The sequence below is a fragment of the Synchytrium microbalum genome (genome assembly GCF_006535985.1).
Source record: "Synchytrium microbalum strain JEL517 chromosome Unknown SmJEL517_scf0004, whole genome shotgun sequence".
NCBI classification, from domain to species: Eukaryota; Fungi; Chytridiomycota; class Chytridiomycetes; order Synchytriales; family Synchytriaceae; genus Synchytrium; species Synchytrium microbalum.
In genome coordinates, this window is record NW_022158353.1 from 338,990 (window position 1) to 358,121 (window position 19,132).

Here is a 19,132-nt window from a genome sequence, read left to right on the forward strand (position 1 = left end):
CTCAAGAAGGAAATGCCGCACAAGCAAGACTTGAGCGAGAATTCGGAGCCGGTGAGCATGGCGCATGCTTTTTGCGATGTTTATGAGAAACACTATGTAACCATATTGATTACTAGGTCGAGCTCTATTCATCCGCTGTGACGTAACCTTGGAGCACGAACTTGGTGCAGTCTTTGTGGAAACCGTTACTCGTTACAAGAGGCTAGATATTGTCATCAACAATGCTGGTACGCGAGAGCTCTCGAATACTGATTCGTCGAACCAGCATCTCCTAATAATTGACGTTTATAGGAATTGGTGGTGGTTTCGGCCCTGAAGTTCCATTCTCAATCGTCAAGCGAACCATTGATATCAACACTACCGCTGTACTGCTTGGAACTCAATTGGCTATCACGTATGCCAGGCAACTTGGAAAGCCTGTACGTTCCGTGCTTGTTGTCCAACCATTTGCAACACAGCCATTCACCACGACTTCTACTAGATTTGTGTCGCATCAACCGCCTCAATTGCTGGTCTGTACCCTTATATATCTCCTCCATACACTGCCTCAAAGTGGGCCGTGGTTGGAATGACTGCGTCACTTCCTGTAAGTAGTTTAGCAAGCACATGCAGAGACAAACCAAACATGCTCTTACCATGTTGTAAATCATTTTATGAAGGTATGGGCGCAAGGTCAAGCTGACTTAGGCAACCCACTTCCAAAAGGAATGAGGTTTAATTGCGTGTAAGTGCTTTTTGTGAACTGCAAAACTAGAAATGCAAAGTCTCCTTTGAGTAGCATTCCTCAATCTCTATCTGCTTCGAATCTTAGCTGCCCAGGAGCCATTCCAACAAACTTGACAACCCTACCGACGAAACCGGCTGGAATGGATCCTAAAGTGTTTGAAAATATAAAAACCTACCTTGGTATGAAACTAGTAGCAACCTTGTACTTCAAAACACTCTCACACTTTCCCGTCCTCTCTAACATGAACCTCATGAAACTAGACGAGCACAAAAACGACTGGGTCCACGGCTGGGTGCCTGCTTCTCGTATTGCCGACATGTTTTTGCTTGCAGTTACCGATGAATCGCTTAATGGTGCTGCGATAGAAATGCTGGACTCGCATTCCAACCAGCCGACTATTCACCGTAACTACGTCCATGTTACCGGTGGGCCCAAGGGAGCATTGTTCATGAATGGGCAAAAGCTGTGAAGCTTTGCTGCAAGATGTTTTCTTGGGGATAAATGTCGTTGTAGTAAACTACTCGTTAGAATAATATGAGAATTGATGTGAAAATGTGTTCCAAAGATCTACACATTATACGACAAATAAACACGGCACGATCCATGGTCCAATCGATATGGTACCTGGTAACAATTCTTCAGCATTCAAGACCTGATATACGTTAAGTTCAATAATTGATGCACTTTCCTCCCTTCCTTGGCTTGAAACTCAACAAGACACTCATCTGCGTTTTATTGCAATGTTGCAATTCCTTTTGACGAACTTTTACAAACTAACATATAGACCCATAATACGTTGAAGAAACACGTGATATAAGCCAGTATAACGTGCATCCCTAACTAGAGTTTGTTGGATCTACTGTGCTCATCGCGACGTCACAGACGTCACACTATTTGCACAAGGCACACTGTTAAGGTACCATAAGAAAAACACTAGAACGTAAGTGATTTGTATTGTTGAATGCTCGAAAGTCTGAATTCCTTTTTGAATTCCCTTTTGCGATTAAGAAACTGACTTGTTTCGCACGTCTTTTACAATCTCTCGACAGCTTTTGTAAACCGTGGAATCTCAACACAAAACAACCATGAAACTTGACGGACAAGTCGCCATCGTAACTGGCGCTGCTGCCCAGAACGGTACCATTTGCCTTATATGAAGATGCACGGAGTCATCAAAACTTAGCCGCGTTATGTTGCACATAGGAATTGGCTTCCTGACTGCGTTACTATTCGCTAAAAACGGGTATGTACATGATATTCACACCTTTTAAATTTATAGTTCTGACTTCTTTTCATATAGAGCCACTGTCATCATCACCGATATTGATACCCAGGAAGGCAATGCCGCACAGGCGAGACTTGAACGAGAGTTTGGAGCCGGTAAGAACCGGTATACTGATTTTGGTTTCTTCGAACATTGTTTAACCAAGCCCATTACTAGGAAGAGCTCTGTTCATTCGCTGTGACGTAACCTTGGAGCACGAGCTTGGTGCTGTCTTTGTGGAGACTGTTACGCGATACAAGAGGCTCGATATTGTCATTAACAATGCTGGTATGTAGCACTGTCTCGGGCTTTGCTGCCTCTATCTAACGGTTTGTTTTTACAAGGAATTGGGGGAGGTTTCGGCCCCGAAGTTCCATTCTCCATCGTGAAGCGATGCATTGACATAAACACCACCGCCGTGTTACTTGGAACGCAATTGGCTATTACTTTTGCCAAGCAGCTTGGAAAGCCTGTACGTTCTGTCTCGTTTCAAAACCGGTTGCCTTGGACAACGGTTGTTGACAATTTATCCTTAGATTTGTGTCGTATCAACCGCATCCATCGCTGGTCTATACCCTTATACATCTCCTTCATACGCAGCCTCAAAGTGGGCTGTAGTTGGAATGACTGCGTCACTTCCGGTAAGTTGTTGCTCAATCCAACAGCTAAATTTAATATGTTCTTCGCATTCAGGTATGGGCACAAGGCCAAGCTGATTTAGGCAATCCACTTCCAAAAGGAATGCGTTTCAATTGCGTGTAAGTTTTCTCGTAAGCGCAATAATGTATTCGAAGTACTTTTCTGATGACCCTCTCTAACACTCTCTATCTACGATTTGGACATCAGATGTCCAGGAGCAATTCCAACAAACCTGACACACCCAACTAAAAAACCAGCTGGTCTTGATGCTGAAGTGTTTAACGATTTAAAGAAGAGGGTTGTAGTTCACCTTGGTATGAACCAATCTCTTGTTTCAAGACACGCTCACTCCAATTTCTAACATGATATTTTATGAACTAGAGGGTATTAACAAGGGCTGGGTCCCGGCTTCACGTATCGCCGACATGTTTTTGATTGCAGTCACCGACGAGTCGCTGAATGGTGCTGCCATAGAAATGATGGATGCACATACCAACGAGCCCACCATCTACCGTAACTATGTACATGTTACTGGGTCTGCTAAGGGATCGTTGTTTGTGAATGCGCCAAAAATGTGAGACTTCACAACAACAAAACAGTCGTTTGAATAGCAATCTACATATCTTTGCGACAAAATTATGCTTTCAATAATATGAGAATGGAAAAGAAGGCTCATTTTCTGTGCGTTGCTTCCTTGTTTTGAATTACGAGACAAGACTTAACTACATGATTGCGTTGCGAGGGTTTATAAACATGGAAAAATGAAGCACAACTCTCACAAATGCACCGATTCATATCAACAAGCTCCGTCAGAGATCTCAACACTACCGATCTACACACAAATTCAAGTTACAAGTAGCTTCCATACCTATTTTAAATGCTTCTGCCAACAACTCAAGGTTGTTTCCATCATGAGACCATTCCTTATAAGACTGAGAGCCAGCTACCTTCTTCCCATTCTTTGGGTCAAGCATTTGAGAGCAGCCGCGTTCAAGGAGCTGTCGTCTCGAGAATACACCCGTCCCAAAGACAATAATTTCAGTAAGGTTTCTGTACTGAAGTCTTGTGATGTGATTGTGCGCACGATTGCACGGTACAAGGGTTGTAAATCATAGTAGTCTGCAGTATTGAGGATGTGGCTTTGATGGTAGTCATTCAGAAATGGATTTCCCATACATGTAGGCCAGCATCTTGTTGATACATTCAGACGAGCAGTCGGTCGATTTTGATTTGCGGACGGTTGTTGCCATTCATGACCAGCTTTCCGTTATTATAAAGGTTTCGAAATGCGATGTCTCGAAATACATTCGAAGTGTGCCTCAATATAAGACAATGTGCTGGTATGATTTCTTCATCATTTACTTGCAATTCAACATAGGAAAGTGCGAGATTGCCAAAGAGATCCACGAGAGATGGGGCTGCCACTTCTGTAGAGACGGTAGCTTGGATCGTCAAGCTGTCTCTGTCTAGGACCTGCTGGACCTTGGCCAGAGATGCAAAGTCTATGAAATCAAGCCTTAAATTTGAAGATTCGCAACGAGCCAGCATTCCTGTAAGTTTGTCAATTACATTCAGACAAACCAAACATGCTCGAACCTGATATGCTCCTTTTCTCAGGTACGGGCACAAGTCGGTAAGAAACAAGACACGTTGAGACAAACGCTCTCTCTGCTTTATGACATGATTCTTTATGAACTCGAGGGTATTAACAAGGGCTGGGTCCAGGCCTCACGCATCCCCGACATGTTTTGGCTTGCAGTCATTGACGAGTCGCCGAATGGTGCAGCCATAGAAAGGATGGACGCACAGACCAAGGAGCCGACCGTGTACCGTAATGATATGCGTGTAACTGGGTCGCAGATCGTTTTTTGTGAATGCACCAAAGATGTAAACTTTGCAAACAAAGAACTTTGATGCAAAGCATCTGTTCAAAACGTTGTCGAAATGGATTCGGGTCTACAGGTTGTAGTATTTCTAATTCTGAAGATGTTTGGATCTCACCGTCAAATGAATCTCTGAGCACGCAACCAACAAACTTCACCAGATGCTAACCGCAATCGGCGCATCTGAAATATGACTGCATCAAGAATAAGAATCCGCATCAAACTTGATGCTTGGATGTTTGTGAGAAGGAGAGGGATGAGAGTGGTCGTGAAGCGCTGGAAATGTCCCACAGTTTTCGAATAGGAGGAGTTCGATGATAGATCCATCTTTCGAATTGAATTTTCGAATCGAAATTAGATCTACTGCCAGCTGATGCTACAGAAAAGGTGTTTTGCGTGGCTTCGGGCAACATTGAAAAATTGTATGTATTTCGACAAATTAACTTTGAACGTAAATTCACGCGATTCATGGTAGAATTCGTTGCGTCAACAGCGTATTAAATACCTTATGCGACGGGACGTTTTCTTACAACGTCTGGTCGTGAAGCTTCCAATCTCCCGACTTTTTCAAAAAAGCAAGATGTTGTCTTCTAGCTGTCGACATGCAAGCAAGCATCTGAATGCTGCCGGGCTTCACGTAAGTTTACCAATGAAGGCTATTGTCTGCTTCTATTGTTCATAGCTCTTTGCTGCATGTTTTCGCACAATTCTAACTTTCGACGTCATGACCACTCACACCCCATCTTATCTGACATGGTAGAAGGCAGTCAGGACGTATGCTGCTGTTCCATTACATCCCGAATGGAAGGAACTAGTCAAAAAGGAACTCAAGGGCAAAGACCCAGAACAGACATTAACATGGCATACTGCTGAAGTACGTGCAGACACATTCATCCGGTCAATATCGAAAGAAAAGACACCTTTAGAGTACTCATGTAATCCTATATTCGTACAGGGTATCGACGTTAAGCCGCTCTACACAAAGGCCGACATTGAAGGCCTCGTTGACGAAATACCCGGAAAATTCCCATACACGAGAGGTATGCCAGATTTGAGATCAGAAGTCTATGTTTGCAAGATGATCTGGCTACATGTCTACGCAGAAGAGACATTTGTCGCACAGAGTTACTGGTCTTCGATTCGTTGCGACAAAGACCACATTTAGCTCCTACTCTTGCTCTCGAATTGTTGACAATTCTGGAGCGCTATTCTGACCTGAAGTCCCTTGAACCTATTCTAGGACCTTATGCCTCCATGTATACATTCAGGCCATGGACTGTTCGACAGGTTGGGCATCCAAATGGTTCTTTGCACCTTCCCTCCTCACACCATCGGTTCTTATCATACATAGTACGCTGGATTCAGTACCGTCGAAGAAAGTAACAAGTTTTACAGAAAGAACTTGGCTGCTGGTCAACAAGGTCTCAGTGTTGCCTTTGATTTGGCTACTCACAGAGGGTAAAAAGTCAACACCAGTACAGCTTACGAATCATCGCTGTCCTTTGCCTGAAATCTTCTCGCTACACTATAGATACGACAGTGACCATCCACGTGTTGTGGGTGATGTGGGTATGGCTGGTGTCGCCATCGACACTGTTGAAGATATGAAGGTATATTAAATGGGAGGATAGCACCACCAGTCATATATGATGGAGTTCCCCGTCAATGAGAGAGAAAACTTTACAACGTCAAGTTGTCGCATGACAAGTGAATGATCGTGTTTTATCTTCAATTAACTCTATCTACTGTCGTAGCGACTATTTGAAGGAATACCACTCAACAAAATGTCAGTATCCATGACCATGAACGGAGCTGTACTTCCGATTCTCTCCATGTACATTGTCGCTGGTGAAGAACAGGTACGAGAAATCACAGCAGATAGCTTGAATCATCCAGTGCGAAAAAAAAACAAGATGTTAATATCTTCTGATATTCAACTAGGGTGCCAAACAAGCCGAACTATCAGGAACTATTCAAAACGATATTTTAAAAGAATTCATGGTCAGAAATACGTTTATCTATCCTCCACACCCATCCATGCGACTCATTGGTGACATTTTCGAGTACACTGCCAAGGTACGTTAAAGGTTTCGAACAAATACTATTTTTCTGCAAAAGGCATATGGACCTGATGCTTCCCTGCTTTCAGAACATGCCCAAATACAACTCCATCTCTATTTCTGGATACCACATTCAAGAAGCTGGTGCTGATAATGCCTTGGAACTGGCATTCACGTTGGCTGACGGCATTGAGTACGTTTAAATTTATTACTGTGCCCTTTTTTCGGCCCTGATGTCAAGTCGAGCTCACGTCGTCGTTTTTCGACCTCCACCCCAGATATGTGAATACTGGTCTCAAAGCCGGTATGACTGTGGACGAATTCGCTCCTCGATTATCGTTCTTCTTTGGTATTGGAATGAACTTTTACATGGAAATCGCCAAACTGAGAGCTGCTCGTCGATTATGGGCTACACTGATTAAGGAGAAATTCAACCCTAAATCATCCAAGTCGCTCCTTTTGAGAACGCATTGTCAGACGTCGGGATGGTCTTTGACTGAACAGGTATCGTATAGGATTACCAACTTTTTTTTTGCGACTGCGAACTCATGTCAAAATGCTGTGATGTAACCAGGATCCTTATAATAACGTCATTCGTACCACGATTGAAGCTATGGCTGCCACTCTGGGTGGTACGCAAAGTCTTCACACAAACGCTTTCGATGAAGCTATTGGACTACCTACCGAAACTAGTGCTCGAATTGCTAGAAATACTCAACTTGTTCTTCAAAATGAAGCTATGATTCCCAAGGTACGCGTATACGATTTGCTTGCGGCTGATGGAAACTGTGACGTTGACATCTTTTACTTTCCTTTACGCAAAACAGGTTGCTGATCCATGGGCCGGCAGTTACATGATGGAGTCTCTTACAAATGCTCTCTGTGACAAGGCCATGGAAATCATAAAAGAAGTCGAATCATTAGGTGGTATGGCTGCAGCCGTAGATACCGGTATGCCAAAGCTCCGTATTGAAGAAGCTGCTGCAAGGAGACAGGCTCGTATTGATTCTGGACAAGGTGAGGTTGATTTGAGTGTTGCGTTTTGGAGAAGCACATCTCCAATGATTGGGAGTTGTGATTTTGAGATTGTTTGCCACACTGTATAAGCAGATCACTGTTTTTTAATCCATTCCTGTCTTTAGAGGTGATTGTGGGTGTAAACAAGTTCAGAATGGAGGTTGAGGATCGAATCGATGTATTGGCTATTGACAATACTGTTGTGCGAACTGCTCAGGTAAAGACAAAAAATCGAACACGGATATTTTTGGATGCAAGGATTTGGTCGAACTTCAAAAACAACTCATATTGCTTGGTTAACGCGTATGCTGAACAAATTCTCGAGATCAATGACTTAATTATATCCTTTACCATGTCTATAGGTTGAGAAGATTAGGAAGGTGAAGGCAGACCGTGACTCCGCTAAGGTATTGCTGCTTTGATTCTCTCTCTTCTTTGGAGTTGGCCAACCTAACCCAATCCGTTTAACTGAAAAGGCTGAAGCTACACTAAATGCCTTGACCGAATGTGCTAAAGGTGGCGCGGGTAATCTTCTAGCTTTATCTATTGAGGTGCGAGAGAACGCTGACCACTGGTTTTATCTACGCATAAAATAACGTCATCGACTTACTGAAACGAAAATATTCAATCGTCGCAACGTCTCAACTCACACATATACATCTGCACTTACATGCAAATACAGGCTTCACGGGCAAGATGCACACTCGGTGAAATATCCATGGCATTAGAAAAAGTATGGGGACGTCACAACCCTGTAGTCCGAGTAGTCAGTGGAGCATACAAGTCCGAGTACGGAGACAGTACTGAGATTACTGAGACGTTGTCATCTGTTGATGTACGTGTTGGCACGATGTATTCTAATGTACTCGTACTTTTTCTCTCGTGCAACTTCGAGAGTTTCTCATCCTCACATTATGTTTTTATAGAAATTCATTGAAAAGCAAGGTCGAAGACCACGTATCCTGGTCGCCAAGATGGGACAAGATGGGCATGATCGCGGTGCCAAGGTTATTGCATCTGGATTCGCTGATCTTGGATTTGACGTTGATATTGGACCATTATTCCAAGTAAGTGTGTCTCCTATATGATATTGGCTCTGCGATGAGAATATGGTGTTGGTGAAAGATGTGGTCGGGTCGGAATGACTTTGTTACAACCAGGAGACACTGTCCCACACTTTGGTTTCTTGTTTTTCCATGCCTGTTCGCCATTCACCAAGCCTCTCTCTTTGTTCTAGACACCAGCTGAAGTAGCACGACAAGCTATAGATGCTGATGTTCACGTTATTGGTGTTTCGTCTCAAGCTGCTGGACACAAGACACTAGTGCCAGCCTTGATTGCTGAACTGAATAAGATTGGCGCTGGCGACAAGATTGTAGTTGTTGGAGGAGTTATTCCTCAGCAGGATTACGATTTCTTGTACAAGGCTGGAGTTGCTAGTATCTTTGGACCTGGTAAGATAACGAGGAGAAAGGTGGTTGTGTGTATTTCGGAGTAACGAGTGTGGAGGATTCTTTGGATATTGGAAGAGACGGATGGAAGGGTTTTTCTTGTATTGATCTGTGCACTCCTAACATTTTGCTGTCTTCGTTTCAAAAAGGCACCAAGATACCTCTCGCTGCTCGTGAAGTCATAGACAAGATATCCGCTGCAATCGCGGCTTAATCGGTGACGGCATTCGGTTTTCATTGACTGTCGTTTTTTGTTCTACCTATTTCTCATAAGTTTCAAAACAAAAAATACAAACCATTTTCACAACCATTTTCTGACTACCTTACACAAAGCATGTTTGTTGCCAAGCCGCATACTGAATTGAAGGAACTTGTTAGAATGGAACTCACGAGCAAAGATCTAGAAAAGGCACGAGCATTGAATGTCCAGGTAGGTTTTGTGACATTCGTTCACTTAAACATGAAAGAAGAAAAAAACAGAGGGTTGGTGAATTCACTTGATACTACCTTCGTAGAGGTCGTCGACTTCAACCCTCTCGACACAACATTCAACATTGAAAGACTCTTGGACGAATTCATGTACGCGAGATACACAAGATTCAAGACCAGAAGTTTAAGATTATACGAGCATGCTGTGTGTGTTTCTTTTTCAGAGATCTGAAGCACATAGATGCAGCTCTCTTACAAGGAAGAGCAGACTCACTCCATGTCCCGCGAATGGTGGAACATGCTGGATCGTTAATGCTGGCCTGAATTTATTGTACTGATACAAAGAGCTTATTCGCCTATGTAGTCAGACCACGGGGTATTCGAAAGGTTGGTCATGCCCAGTCGTAATGTTTGAGAATGAGATTTATTCCAATTAGGAAACATTGCCCAATAGTCTGGTTGCGACTTAATTCCATGCTTGTTCCACATTCATGAAACCTCTCTCCTCTCCCTCTTATTCTAGACACCAGCTGAAGTAGCAGGACAATCTATAGATGCTTATGTACAAGTCATCGGTGTCTCAAGGCTTAGGACTTGTGCTTTTGCAGACTCGTATTCCGAATTTTTTGATACTCTGCCATTGTCAACGTTGATTTGGTATCGATTTTGAAATCACTTTGGAGCTAAAACAAGATGATGGGTTTCTAGGCCGATCCTTCACCAGGCTCCGAACATCCCTCCAACCCCAGAACCACATCACACGAAGCTTCCCATAATCATTCCAATTCTCAAAATCTTTGCACAGACGAGAAGCCATCACAAAGTATCTTCTCGGTGGTATGCAATCGTCGGTAATCAAGTGAAAGCGATGGTAAAGAATCCGCTCGTGCCGTTATCTCCAAGCACATTACGTCCAAGCAAATTCCATTAGTAGCAGGTCTCGACTACTCAATTTACATACTGGTGCTGAGAAGAGCGGCTAACGGTTGACACCCAGAGATTGAATCCAGTCAGTGAAACTGTACAGAACGACCACAACCTTCACCATATCTCGCCCGTATGGGCTCGTCTCTTGAGAAACAGTTTCCTGGTCCTCTGCTCTGAAACAATCAGGGATTCAGAATCGAGCAATTTTCTACACAGAAGCATGATGAACAGTGTTCTCCTTAGTGTTGTTGAGAGAAGCGATAATAGAGGAAAATCTACAGAGCTTAAACGAATAAAGTTTAGCGAGGCTCCTTTTAGTGAGGCATGACAAAACTCCAAAAAACACCAACCAAACAACTTGCTTACAAGATGTCCATAATCCTCGATGCGGAACAGCGACCACCCAACCAGCATCTTCTCCCGTCTTCACTAACTCCTTCTTTCACTAAAACTCACATTCAAAACACAATGTTTGAAGACTGAAAAACATGTTCTATATTGTTCAGGTCTATATATGGGCATTTATGCAAACGAAAAAAATGATCACCAAATCTTTTGGATAGAGGCAAACCTGCTTGCTCTCGACTCTTTTGATAATTAACGTTCACCGATATAACCTTCCTTTTCTAGCAAGAGGATGACTTCATGCACGATTTGTGATACTGATTGTTTTGATGCGTCGACTTTCAAGTCTGGCTTGGAAGGAGCTTCATATGGGTCATCGATGCCTGTGAAGCCTAAAAGTGAAGTAGAAGGTGAGTATGCGAGCAAAAAACGGCATTTCGAATATGCCAATTATACGATGCTCGTAACTTCTTCATTCTCCATATAAACGTTGGCTCTCCAACATGTACACGCCACGTCAGACGCGGCACCCAAAGTCATGAAAAATGACAAAATAAAGGAACTATTGAATCGTCAATGATTTCATACCTTTGATTTCACCAGCCCTAGCTCTCGCATACACCCCCTTCCTATCCCTCGCCTCACAAATCTCCAGCGGCGTGGCAACATGCACCAAAAAGAACCCACTTCCATTCTCCTCGACCGTCTTCTTAGCCTTCAACCTCGCAGCCTCATACGGTGCTATAGGAGCAGCCACAACAGCACCACCAGCTTTAGCAACCTCACCAGCCACAAATGCAATCCTCGATACATTTATATCACGTTCCGATTTTGAAAATCCGAGTTCTGACGATAGTTCGGCTCGTACTGTTTCGCCGAGGAGTAGAGTTGTAGGGCGTTGTCCAGATTGGTTGAGGGATACTTGAAGTGCTTGTGCTATGGCACTGGCACCAGAGTTCCAGAATCCGGTAAAGAAGATGACAAAGCCTTGTTTTGAGCGTGGTGGAGCGGTTGAGCGGAGGATGAGTTGGACTTCGGGGTATGTGAACCAGTCTGGGATTGGTGCTCCTGCCTATATATGTGAAAGACGAGTCTCATTTAGTGTTTTGGGACAGGGAGAAAAAAACTTTTCGCAGTCTTATCGACAAATCGTCTTTTAAAACACATACCCGTAAACGACGACGTAACTCTGTTCCAGAAATGTTGAGAGTCTTTGTACCTTTAGGCACCTCATCTTCTGGCACATATTCATCAGTTTCAGGAAGATAGGCCACCATTTGGAATGGCACTACTTCAATATCCAATTCATTCTTATATTTCTCAACCATTTCTTGGGCATCATAAGGTCCATAAAAGTCTACTCCTTGAGAGTTCTTTCCTGGTCCAGCATGATCTCTACGTAATGAAAGTGTGTGAGAATGGGCACGAGTAAAGCCACAAAAAAAGGACCAAGCGGCTGCACGATTGTTTACCTTCCAACAATAAAGTGTGTACATCCATGGTTCTTCCTAATAATAGCATGCCAAACAGCTTCACGTGGACCACCCATTCGCATAGCCAATGGCAACAACGACAATGTAGCCATTCCCTGTGGGTATTTGGGTAACAGGGCCTTGTATACACGTACACGGGTATAATGGTCGATATCACCAGGTTTCGTCAAGCCCACTACTGGATGAATCAAGACGTTGCACTGACGTGATCGTGCAGCTCGCACTGTCAATTCACGGTGGGCACGATGCATGGGGTTTCGGGTTTGGAAGGCGACGACACGAGTCCAGTTTAGTTTTTTGAACCATGCTCGGAGTTCTGCTGGTGTGTCTGTTGTTTGATGGAAAATGATTATGTCAGAAACTTGTGGTCCACAGCTGATTTCACATGTATCGTGCAGAAAATAACTGTTTTCAAGGAGGGTGTAAACAGGACCTACTTCTGTCTTCAACATAATCATAATGATTAGGTGCAGAGATGGCATCTAATTTACCACCCACGTAAAAGTCCTTTGCATAGTTATGCAAATAGTGGACTGCTGGATGTGCGTCATCGTCAGCACCAAAAACAAGTTCAGCTTCCTTGTGCTTGTCGGGCTTGTAGATATCCTCAACTGCAATAGCGAAAAAGTAGTTAGATTCACATGTACAATGAATGAATCAAAGGAGCTCTACTGGGTTCTTACCAGTCAAGATGGCAAGAATAGCATCATCACGAGGATCTCTTAATGCGATACGTGATCCAGCAGCAATGTGTAGTGATGAAATCTAAAGCGAGAGAATGCGATTAGCGTTTTTGTTCGTAGCTGACAACAGTAACGGTTTCCGCAAAGACTCATGTTTGATACACACCTCTTCTTGACTGACATCAAAGTTGATGGGCATAGACCACAAAGTTCCATCAGCTAATCTCAACTCCTTGAGTACACTAGTAGCAAAAAAAGCAAAAAAAGGCATTAGATCAAACATTCAAACAAGTTTGCCGAACAAAGCTCCAACACATCAAACTCCCTAAAGCAACAACAAATAGAAATACCTTTCATAATCCTTCTGATTCAAAAACCCTTCCAAAGGCGAGAATCCACCACTGAGGATCATCTCAGTATCACAAAACTGTCGTTCATTGAGTGTCAGTGAAGGCAGCGAATCAGCTTCTTTTAATAGTTGCTCTCTGCGAGGAGCATCACGCTCAAGCAAGTCCTTTAGAACTCCTCCATGTGGTGGGTTTGCCATTTGTTTATATTCTAGTGTAAGCTGAGTTTGTAATGTTGAGTGATTCGAGTTTAAGCTTGCGAAAGACCAAAACAGAGGATGAAAACGTGATCTAATGAGGACAATCAATGCATCACATACCTGGTAATAGATACGAGTAGTCCCTTTTGGCGTTCCTGGGTGTTTCTTGCTTTGAAAGCAGTTTTTCAGTGCCCAAAAGAAAATCGCACCTTTTGGCTTTGATGACGACAACACCAATAAGGACGTGTCGAACGCCCAAATTATGGTGAATGTGCGTTACTATGCAACGGATTTAAACAATTCACGTATCCATGTTCTCATTCCCTGCCCTTGTCAACCCAAAAAACGAAAAGAACTTGGGAAGAATCTACAAACACGTCGTGTTACTATCCAAAGATATATAATGTCTATATATATAGAAATGGCCTTTTATACACATATTGTCCCCTCCAAACCTCTACTCCTTAAGCTGATGCATCCGATCCTTGACTTTATCCGACGCACTCTTTGCAGCATCTCGATACCCCATTCCCAGATCTATACCAGCAGCCCGCAACCTCCTCGCTACAATAGGAGTAACCACGGCCGTTATTGTTAGTTTTATAGGTAGAAACAGCTTAGTCATTGCTGTTGCGAGAAGGAATGTGGTTGCAAAGGAGGTGAATGCAGGCGATGATATGAATTTACGGAATCCAGACATTGTTTCTTCACGTCCTTCAGCTTCTAGTTTACGTGCTGCAGCGGCCTCACGTTTTTCTTCTGGGGTTTTCACGGCCATTCCGAGTGTTTTCTTGATGTAGTCGAATATGTGTGATAGCTAGAAGGGTTTAAACGAAAGGTTAGCTTCAGAGCAAACGAGCGTTTCAATTCAATGATGTATACATGAGCAATTGCGTAAAGGTAACAGCACAATATTCAGATACAGAGCTGAAAGCTCATGCTTGACAACATCAAAGCAAGACATACCTTCTCTTCATCAACCCCAAACACGCGTATCGAAGCAAAACAAATCCAAAACACCACAAAAGCCTGAGCACAATACACAGCTACAGCAACAGGCCCATACTCCTTCATAAGTTCCTTCAACCCTCTCTTTGCTGGTGGTGTCTCTGCACCATCTTCTGCAGCTGCACCAGCTTTAGCATCCGATGCGAAACGTCGAGCATTATTCCTTAGCAAGAGTGATGAAATACTGGTATTGTTATAGTTTTGTGACCGTGATGCATTGTAAAGTGCGGTTTGGACTAGTGATGATGGTTGTGGGGGTGATGGTGTGGTTGATATAAGGCGATTCGGAGCTCGAGTCCATGGCTGCTGTATATTACTCGTTGTTGCTGTTGCAGGTGGTAGGAGTCTAGAGTGTATGAGACGTGATTGACTTGACACAACTAGATTCAGTGACGATGGCGATGATGGAATCCAGTTCCATTGTGAGGGATTGGTCCGTAGCGTTCGTAGTATCGGCTGCCGTATCAGCATTCTAGTAAAGAAGTGGCAGTCTATATCTGCCTATTGGGATGTAAGTGCTGGTATAAGCGCATTCAACACGTTGCAACTTTGCCAACAAACTTTGCTATTTTGAGAGGGGGGAGTGACGTGTCAAACCAACACCAAACCATGGACGCAGAAAACAATATCGACCTGTTCTCGGATCTAAACACGGCCGAACTGGAAATCCAAGCTCAACGTCGAGCTCAACACGAAACAATTCGACATCAACTTTTGCAACAACCAACTGCTAACATCGAGGCCAGGAGACGCAATTACGTGCTAAATCCATCCGTAAAGCTGCACCCAAAAGTAATATCACGTATTTGGACTCGTGATGAATGTGCTCTTATACTTGCATCAGTCGCAAAACACACATTCAGCATTGACAGGCACTCGAGCTATACAACCGTGGACATTCAAGTAGACAAGCTAGACGTTGATATAGCAGACATGATACGACATACGTTAACGGAACGTGTGCTGAATCCGGTGGGGAGGCAGTTGGGGTTTGAGGATGATGACTTAGTGTTTTTGGATCTTTTTATTGTGAAATATCAGTTTACGGATGGTCAGAGGGCGTTAGATCTGCATACAGATGGGAGTTTGTTATCGTTGAATGTCTTGTTGAATGGGGAAGATGAGTTTGATGGTGGTGGTAAGAAACACACAGAATCATGAACGTTACTTGAGTGTTTTTTGCTCACCATACTTCACCGCGTTTTGCTATTAGGAACGTACTTTGATTCTCCGTTAGGCAAGCTATATCAAATAGAACAAGGAGACTGTCTCGTACATGACAGTTCCTTCAAGCATGCTGGAAATGCCATTACCTCTGGAACGAGACTCATTTGTGTGGGCTTTATAGAGACGTTTAGACCAATGAACTTTAAGTATCCTGGGAAGGCTCGCATAGTATGATAACGGAAAGGTCACGATGTGGTAGCGGTAAGTACTAATAGGAAAGCTGTAGTAATTTTTTTTGGCTAATACATCTTTCATCACATTGTCTTTAGAGGAACGCACTCGGAAAACATGTCAGACAATGTGTGTGAGGAGACTGCCTCGTAAACGACACTGCTTTCACGACCTGACAATGCCTTCACTTCTGGAGTTGGATTTATTTGTGTAGGCTCCATAGAGACTTGCAGAGCTGTGGACAGTAAATGTCCTTTGGGGGAGACTTGTGTAGTATGATTTTTGGTTGATCAAAATGAGTCCGTGGTGGTGGTATGCGAAACACATCCCAGTGAGTGTATATAGTGTTTCTTTTTCTTGTGTGTCTATAAACCTTTATTCATCTCCTCTATAAACATTGTTTGATCCGCTATTAGACAACCTGATTGTGCTCGTACACACCACAGTCCTGTCAAGCCTAAGCCTGTGAGAATGACATTTACTTCTAGAAGGAGACTTATCCGTGTCGGCTTTACAGTCACGTTGTCAGAGCTGTGGAAGGTTAATATCTCGGGAAGGTTCGTATATACGGTATGGCTAGTATCCAGGTGTGTTTGAAGGTGGCGGTAACTGGACATACGTTTTGAAAATAACATATTGGCTCTTTCTTGCTAACGCGTCATCAACCAAATGGTCTTTGTAGGACTTTACGTTGATGCTCCGTTGGGCAAGGTCGGTCAAATAGTCCAAGGAGAGTGCCGTGTACGTGACAGTTCTTTCAACCATGCTGGAAATGCTAATATGTCGGGAACGACACATCTGTGTCGCCTTTTCAGAGACGGTTGGGCCTATTAACTTTAAACGCCCTGACAAGGGAGATGTCTAAGATTCTTAATCAAACAATTCTCATATTTATAATTCAACTTTGTTACAAATTGCAACCATAACCGTACATCTAACAAAGTAAAGCATCAAATACATAAGAACAATAATTAAACACTGAAGTAATGATAAAACAGAGTGTGTTGTGAATATTGGTTAGATAAAACGTTGCGCTAGTAAAACTTTAACCCCAACATAGTGTCCCAGAGACGGTTGTTATCAGCCTAGTAAAGACAAGAAATGGATAACGCTGCGCCGTCGATTTTTTTCTTCCACGAAAAACACGACTGTTGCACTCCAACTCACGACAAATCGATCAAAGTCAAGCTTGGGCTTCTTCCTAGCTGGCGGCTCTTCAATCAGCTTTTGCATACTGGGAATAGTTTCTGAAACGATTTGTTCCATATATGCAAATCCGTCTTGTACAAATGTTTTGGGCTCAGCATTCCACATTTGTGCAAGTTCTTCTTGAGCTGCTGATACTTCGGCGAGGCGGAATGTTATGTTGCATTGTAATGCCTATACATGAATTTGTGATGAGTGAGCACGTATGGGAATCTTGGTCGGCCAAAAAGCCTCGTAAAGGATAAAGCACACCACATACAGCTTCAAGACCATGCCAAGCTCTCTTGAATGGAAGACGAGTTGGTGATTCCTCTTCTTCACGTTCAGGATCATCAAGACTTTGAGCATCCTTTTTCTGTTTCTTCTTCTTATTGTTGTTGATGTTGTTCACTTCTTGTTCTCCTTCTTCCTCATCGTCATTGTCTTGAAAGCCTTCATTATCTTCAGGACTGGCAGCAGTAGTTGCTGCTGTTGCAAATGGTACTCGTTTATTCTTTTCTTTGGCACGACGAGGTGCTTCTTCATGTCGAGCAATACCAAACGCACCATCTTCGTCATTATCTTCGTCATCCTCTCCTCCTTCTCCTTCTATGGGCTCTTCATTAACTATACTGCATTTTCTTTTTCCCTTTACTGCACCTTCCTGATGATGTACTATTGATGGCTTATTATTGCTTCGACGACGAGGTGCCGGTGAAGGAGGAGGAGGAAGAGGAGATTCACGACGAGGTAGTGGGTGACGACGAGGCTGTGGTCCTACAGCCTTGCTGTTGACATTCATCTGTTCTCGTGGATGCTTTTTGGACTTCTAAACGATTGAAAAGAAAAGTTAGGATGACCCAAATAAATGCTTCCTTCAATGCAGAAATGAGGTAACTTTTACCTTGACTGCTGAAGGCTCATAATTACTTCCACTAACATCATCACCATCATCACTGTCATCATCCTCGTCATCCTCATCAATATCAATCACTTGTTGAGGATCAGATTCCATCTTCGCATCATTGACCTCTTTAGGCAATCCAGAGGTTTGAGTACTGATATGTCGAGCAATCGAAACAGGCTTCCTCGCTTGAGGAGGCTGTTCGTGACGACGAGGAGTAGTACGAGCTGGTGGCTGTACATTCCTTGGTGGTGGAGGAGGAAGATTCACCACAAGACGACGAGATGACGTGTCGACTACATTCCTGTTGTTTGGAGCAGCAGTATTGGTAGCAGAAGCAGCCGCGGCTGCAGGATGACGAGGAGGAGGTGCTGCAGTTGCAGATGCAGCTTTTGGTATTGGATTACGAACGTTTCGAATATTAGATAAAGGTGGAAAAGCACTTTTGGGTGTTCGTTTAGGAAGTGGACGGAAGGCCGCTGGAATTGATCGTGCGACAGGTGACTTCACTCCTTCTTTACTTGCGGCTGCTGCTTCTTTATCTGGTGGTGGTGATGTAAGCTCATCATCAGGTAAATCTGATAGTGGGCTCGTGGCAGCATTGCTGATTTGACCTGTTCTAGTTTTTGCGCCACCAGCAACAGCTTCTTCCTTTAAACGCTTTATCATTTCTTCCTTTTGCGTATCTAGTACACGCATTCCATCGCCACCGGTAGCATTACCATCACCATCAGTTTCACCTTCAGGTGAGAATGATGTGGGTAACGATCGATGTCGCATACCAGTCTTTGGTGTTAGTGTATGAGGAGCTCTCTTTGGCACATCAGACTTTCGTAGTTCTGGTGGTCGTGCTGCTGGCTGTTGTTGTACTTGTGATAGTGCTGTTGGTCGAAATATTACTGAAGCTTTTGGCCGCTTCTTGGACTGCAAAGAAAAAAGTATGGACGTGAATGAATGCCACTTGATTCAAATAAGTCAGATATCGTACCGATACATTGTGACTTGTGAACACCTTCTCTACAACTCGTTCTAATAGAATATCAATTAGCAGCGAAGCGTAGAAAAGTGACCACAATATCAAAGCATACCCAGATCAGGACGCTCAAACACCACTTGTAGACTTCTCACTTTCTGAGCTTGTGGATCTCGGTATGAAAACTTGACATAAGTCA

General features: G+C 43.4%; 2 protein-coding genes across 2 annotated transcripts; one reads left to right on the forward strand and one right to left on the reverse strand.

The window, feature by feature from the left end:
• Positions 1-1,812: 1,812 nt before the first annotated feature.
• On the forward strand, positions 1,813-9,255 carry SmJEL517_g01198 (uncharacterized protein; the record flags this gene model as incomplete). The annotated part of the gene is made up of 29 exons (XM_031167126.1): positions 1,813-1,864; positions 1,931-1,970; positions 2,028-2,107; positions 2,169-2,279; positions 2,336-2,463; positions 2,528-2,632; positions 2,685-2,749; positions 2,838-2,944; positions 3,012-3,187; positions 4,009-4,182; positions 4,248-4,475; positions 5,274-5,387; positions 5,469-5,553; positions 5,754-5,800; positions 5,865-5,971; positions 6,045-6,123; positions 6,268-6,372; positions 6,455-6,589; positions 6,663-6,766; positions 6,852-7,077; positions 7,148-7,324; positions 7,401-7,590; positions 7,716-7,807; positions 7,953-7,997; positions 8,067-8,141; positions 8,273-8,425; positions 8,517-8,657; positions 8,828-9,044; positions 9,191-9,255. 29 exons carry the CDS (start codon positions 1,813-1,815, stop codon positions 9,253-9,255), a joined length of 3,423 nt encoding a protein of 1,140 aa, XP_031026894.1.
• A 1,739-nt stretch (positions 9,256-10,994) lies between these two features.
• SmJEL517_g01199 (uncharacterized protein) lies at positions 10,995-13,465 on the reverse strand (the record flags this gene model as incomplete). Its single annotated transcript, XM_031167127.1, has 8 exons — positions 10,995-11,134; positions 11,331-11,814; positions 11,912-12,137; positions 12,215-12,563; positions 12,673-12,846; positions 12,919-13,000; positions 13,085-13,160; positions 13,269-13,465. 8 exons carry the CDS (start codon positions 13,463-13,465, stop codon positions 10,995-10,997), a joined length of 1,728 nt encoding a protein of 575 aa, XP_031026895.1.
• Positions 13,466-19,132: the final 5,667 nt, after the last annotated feature.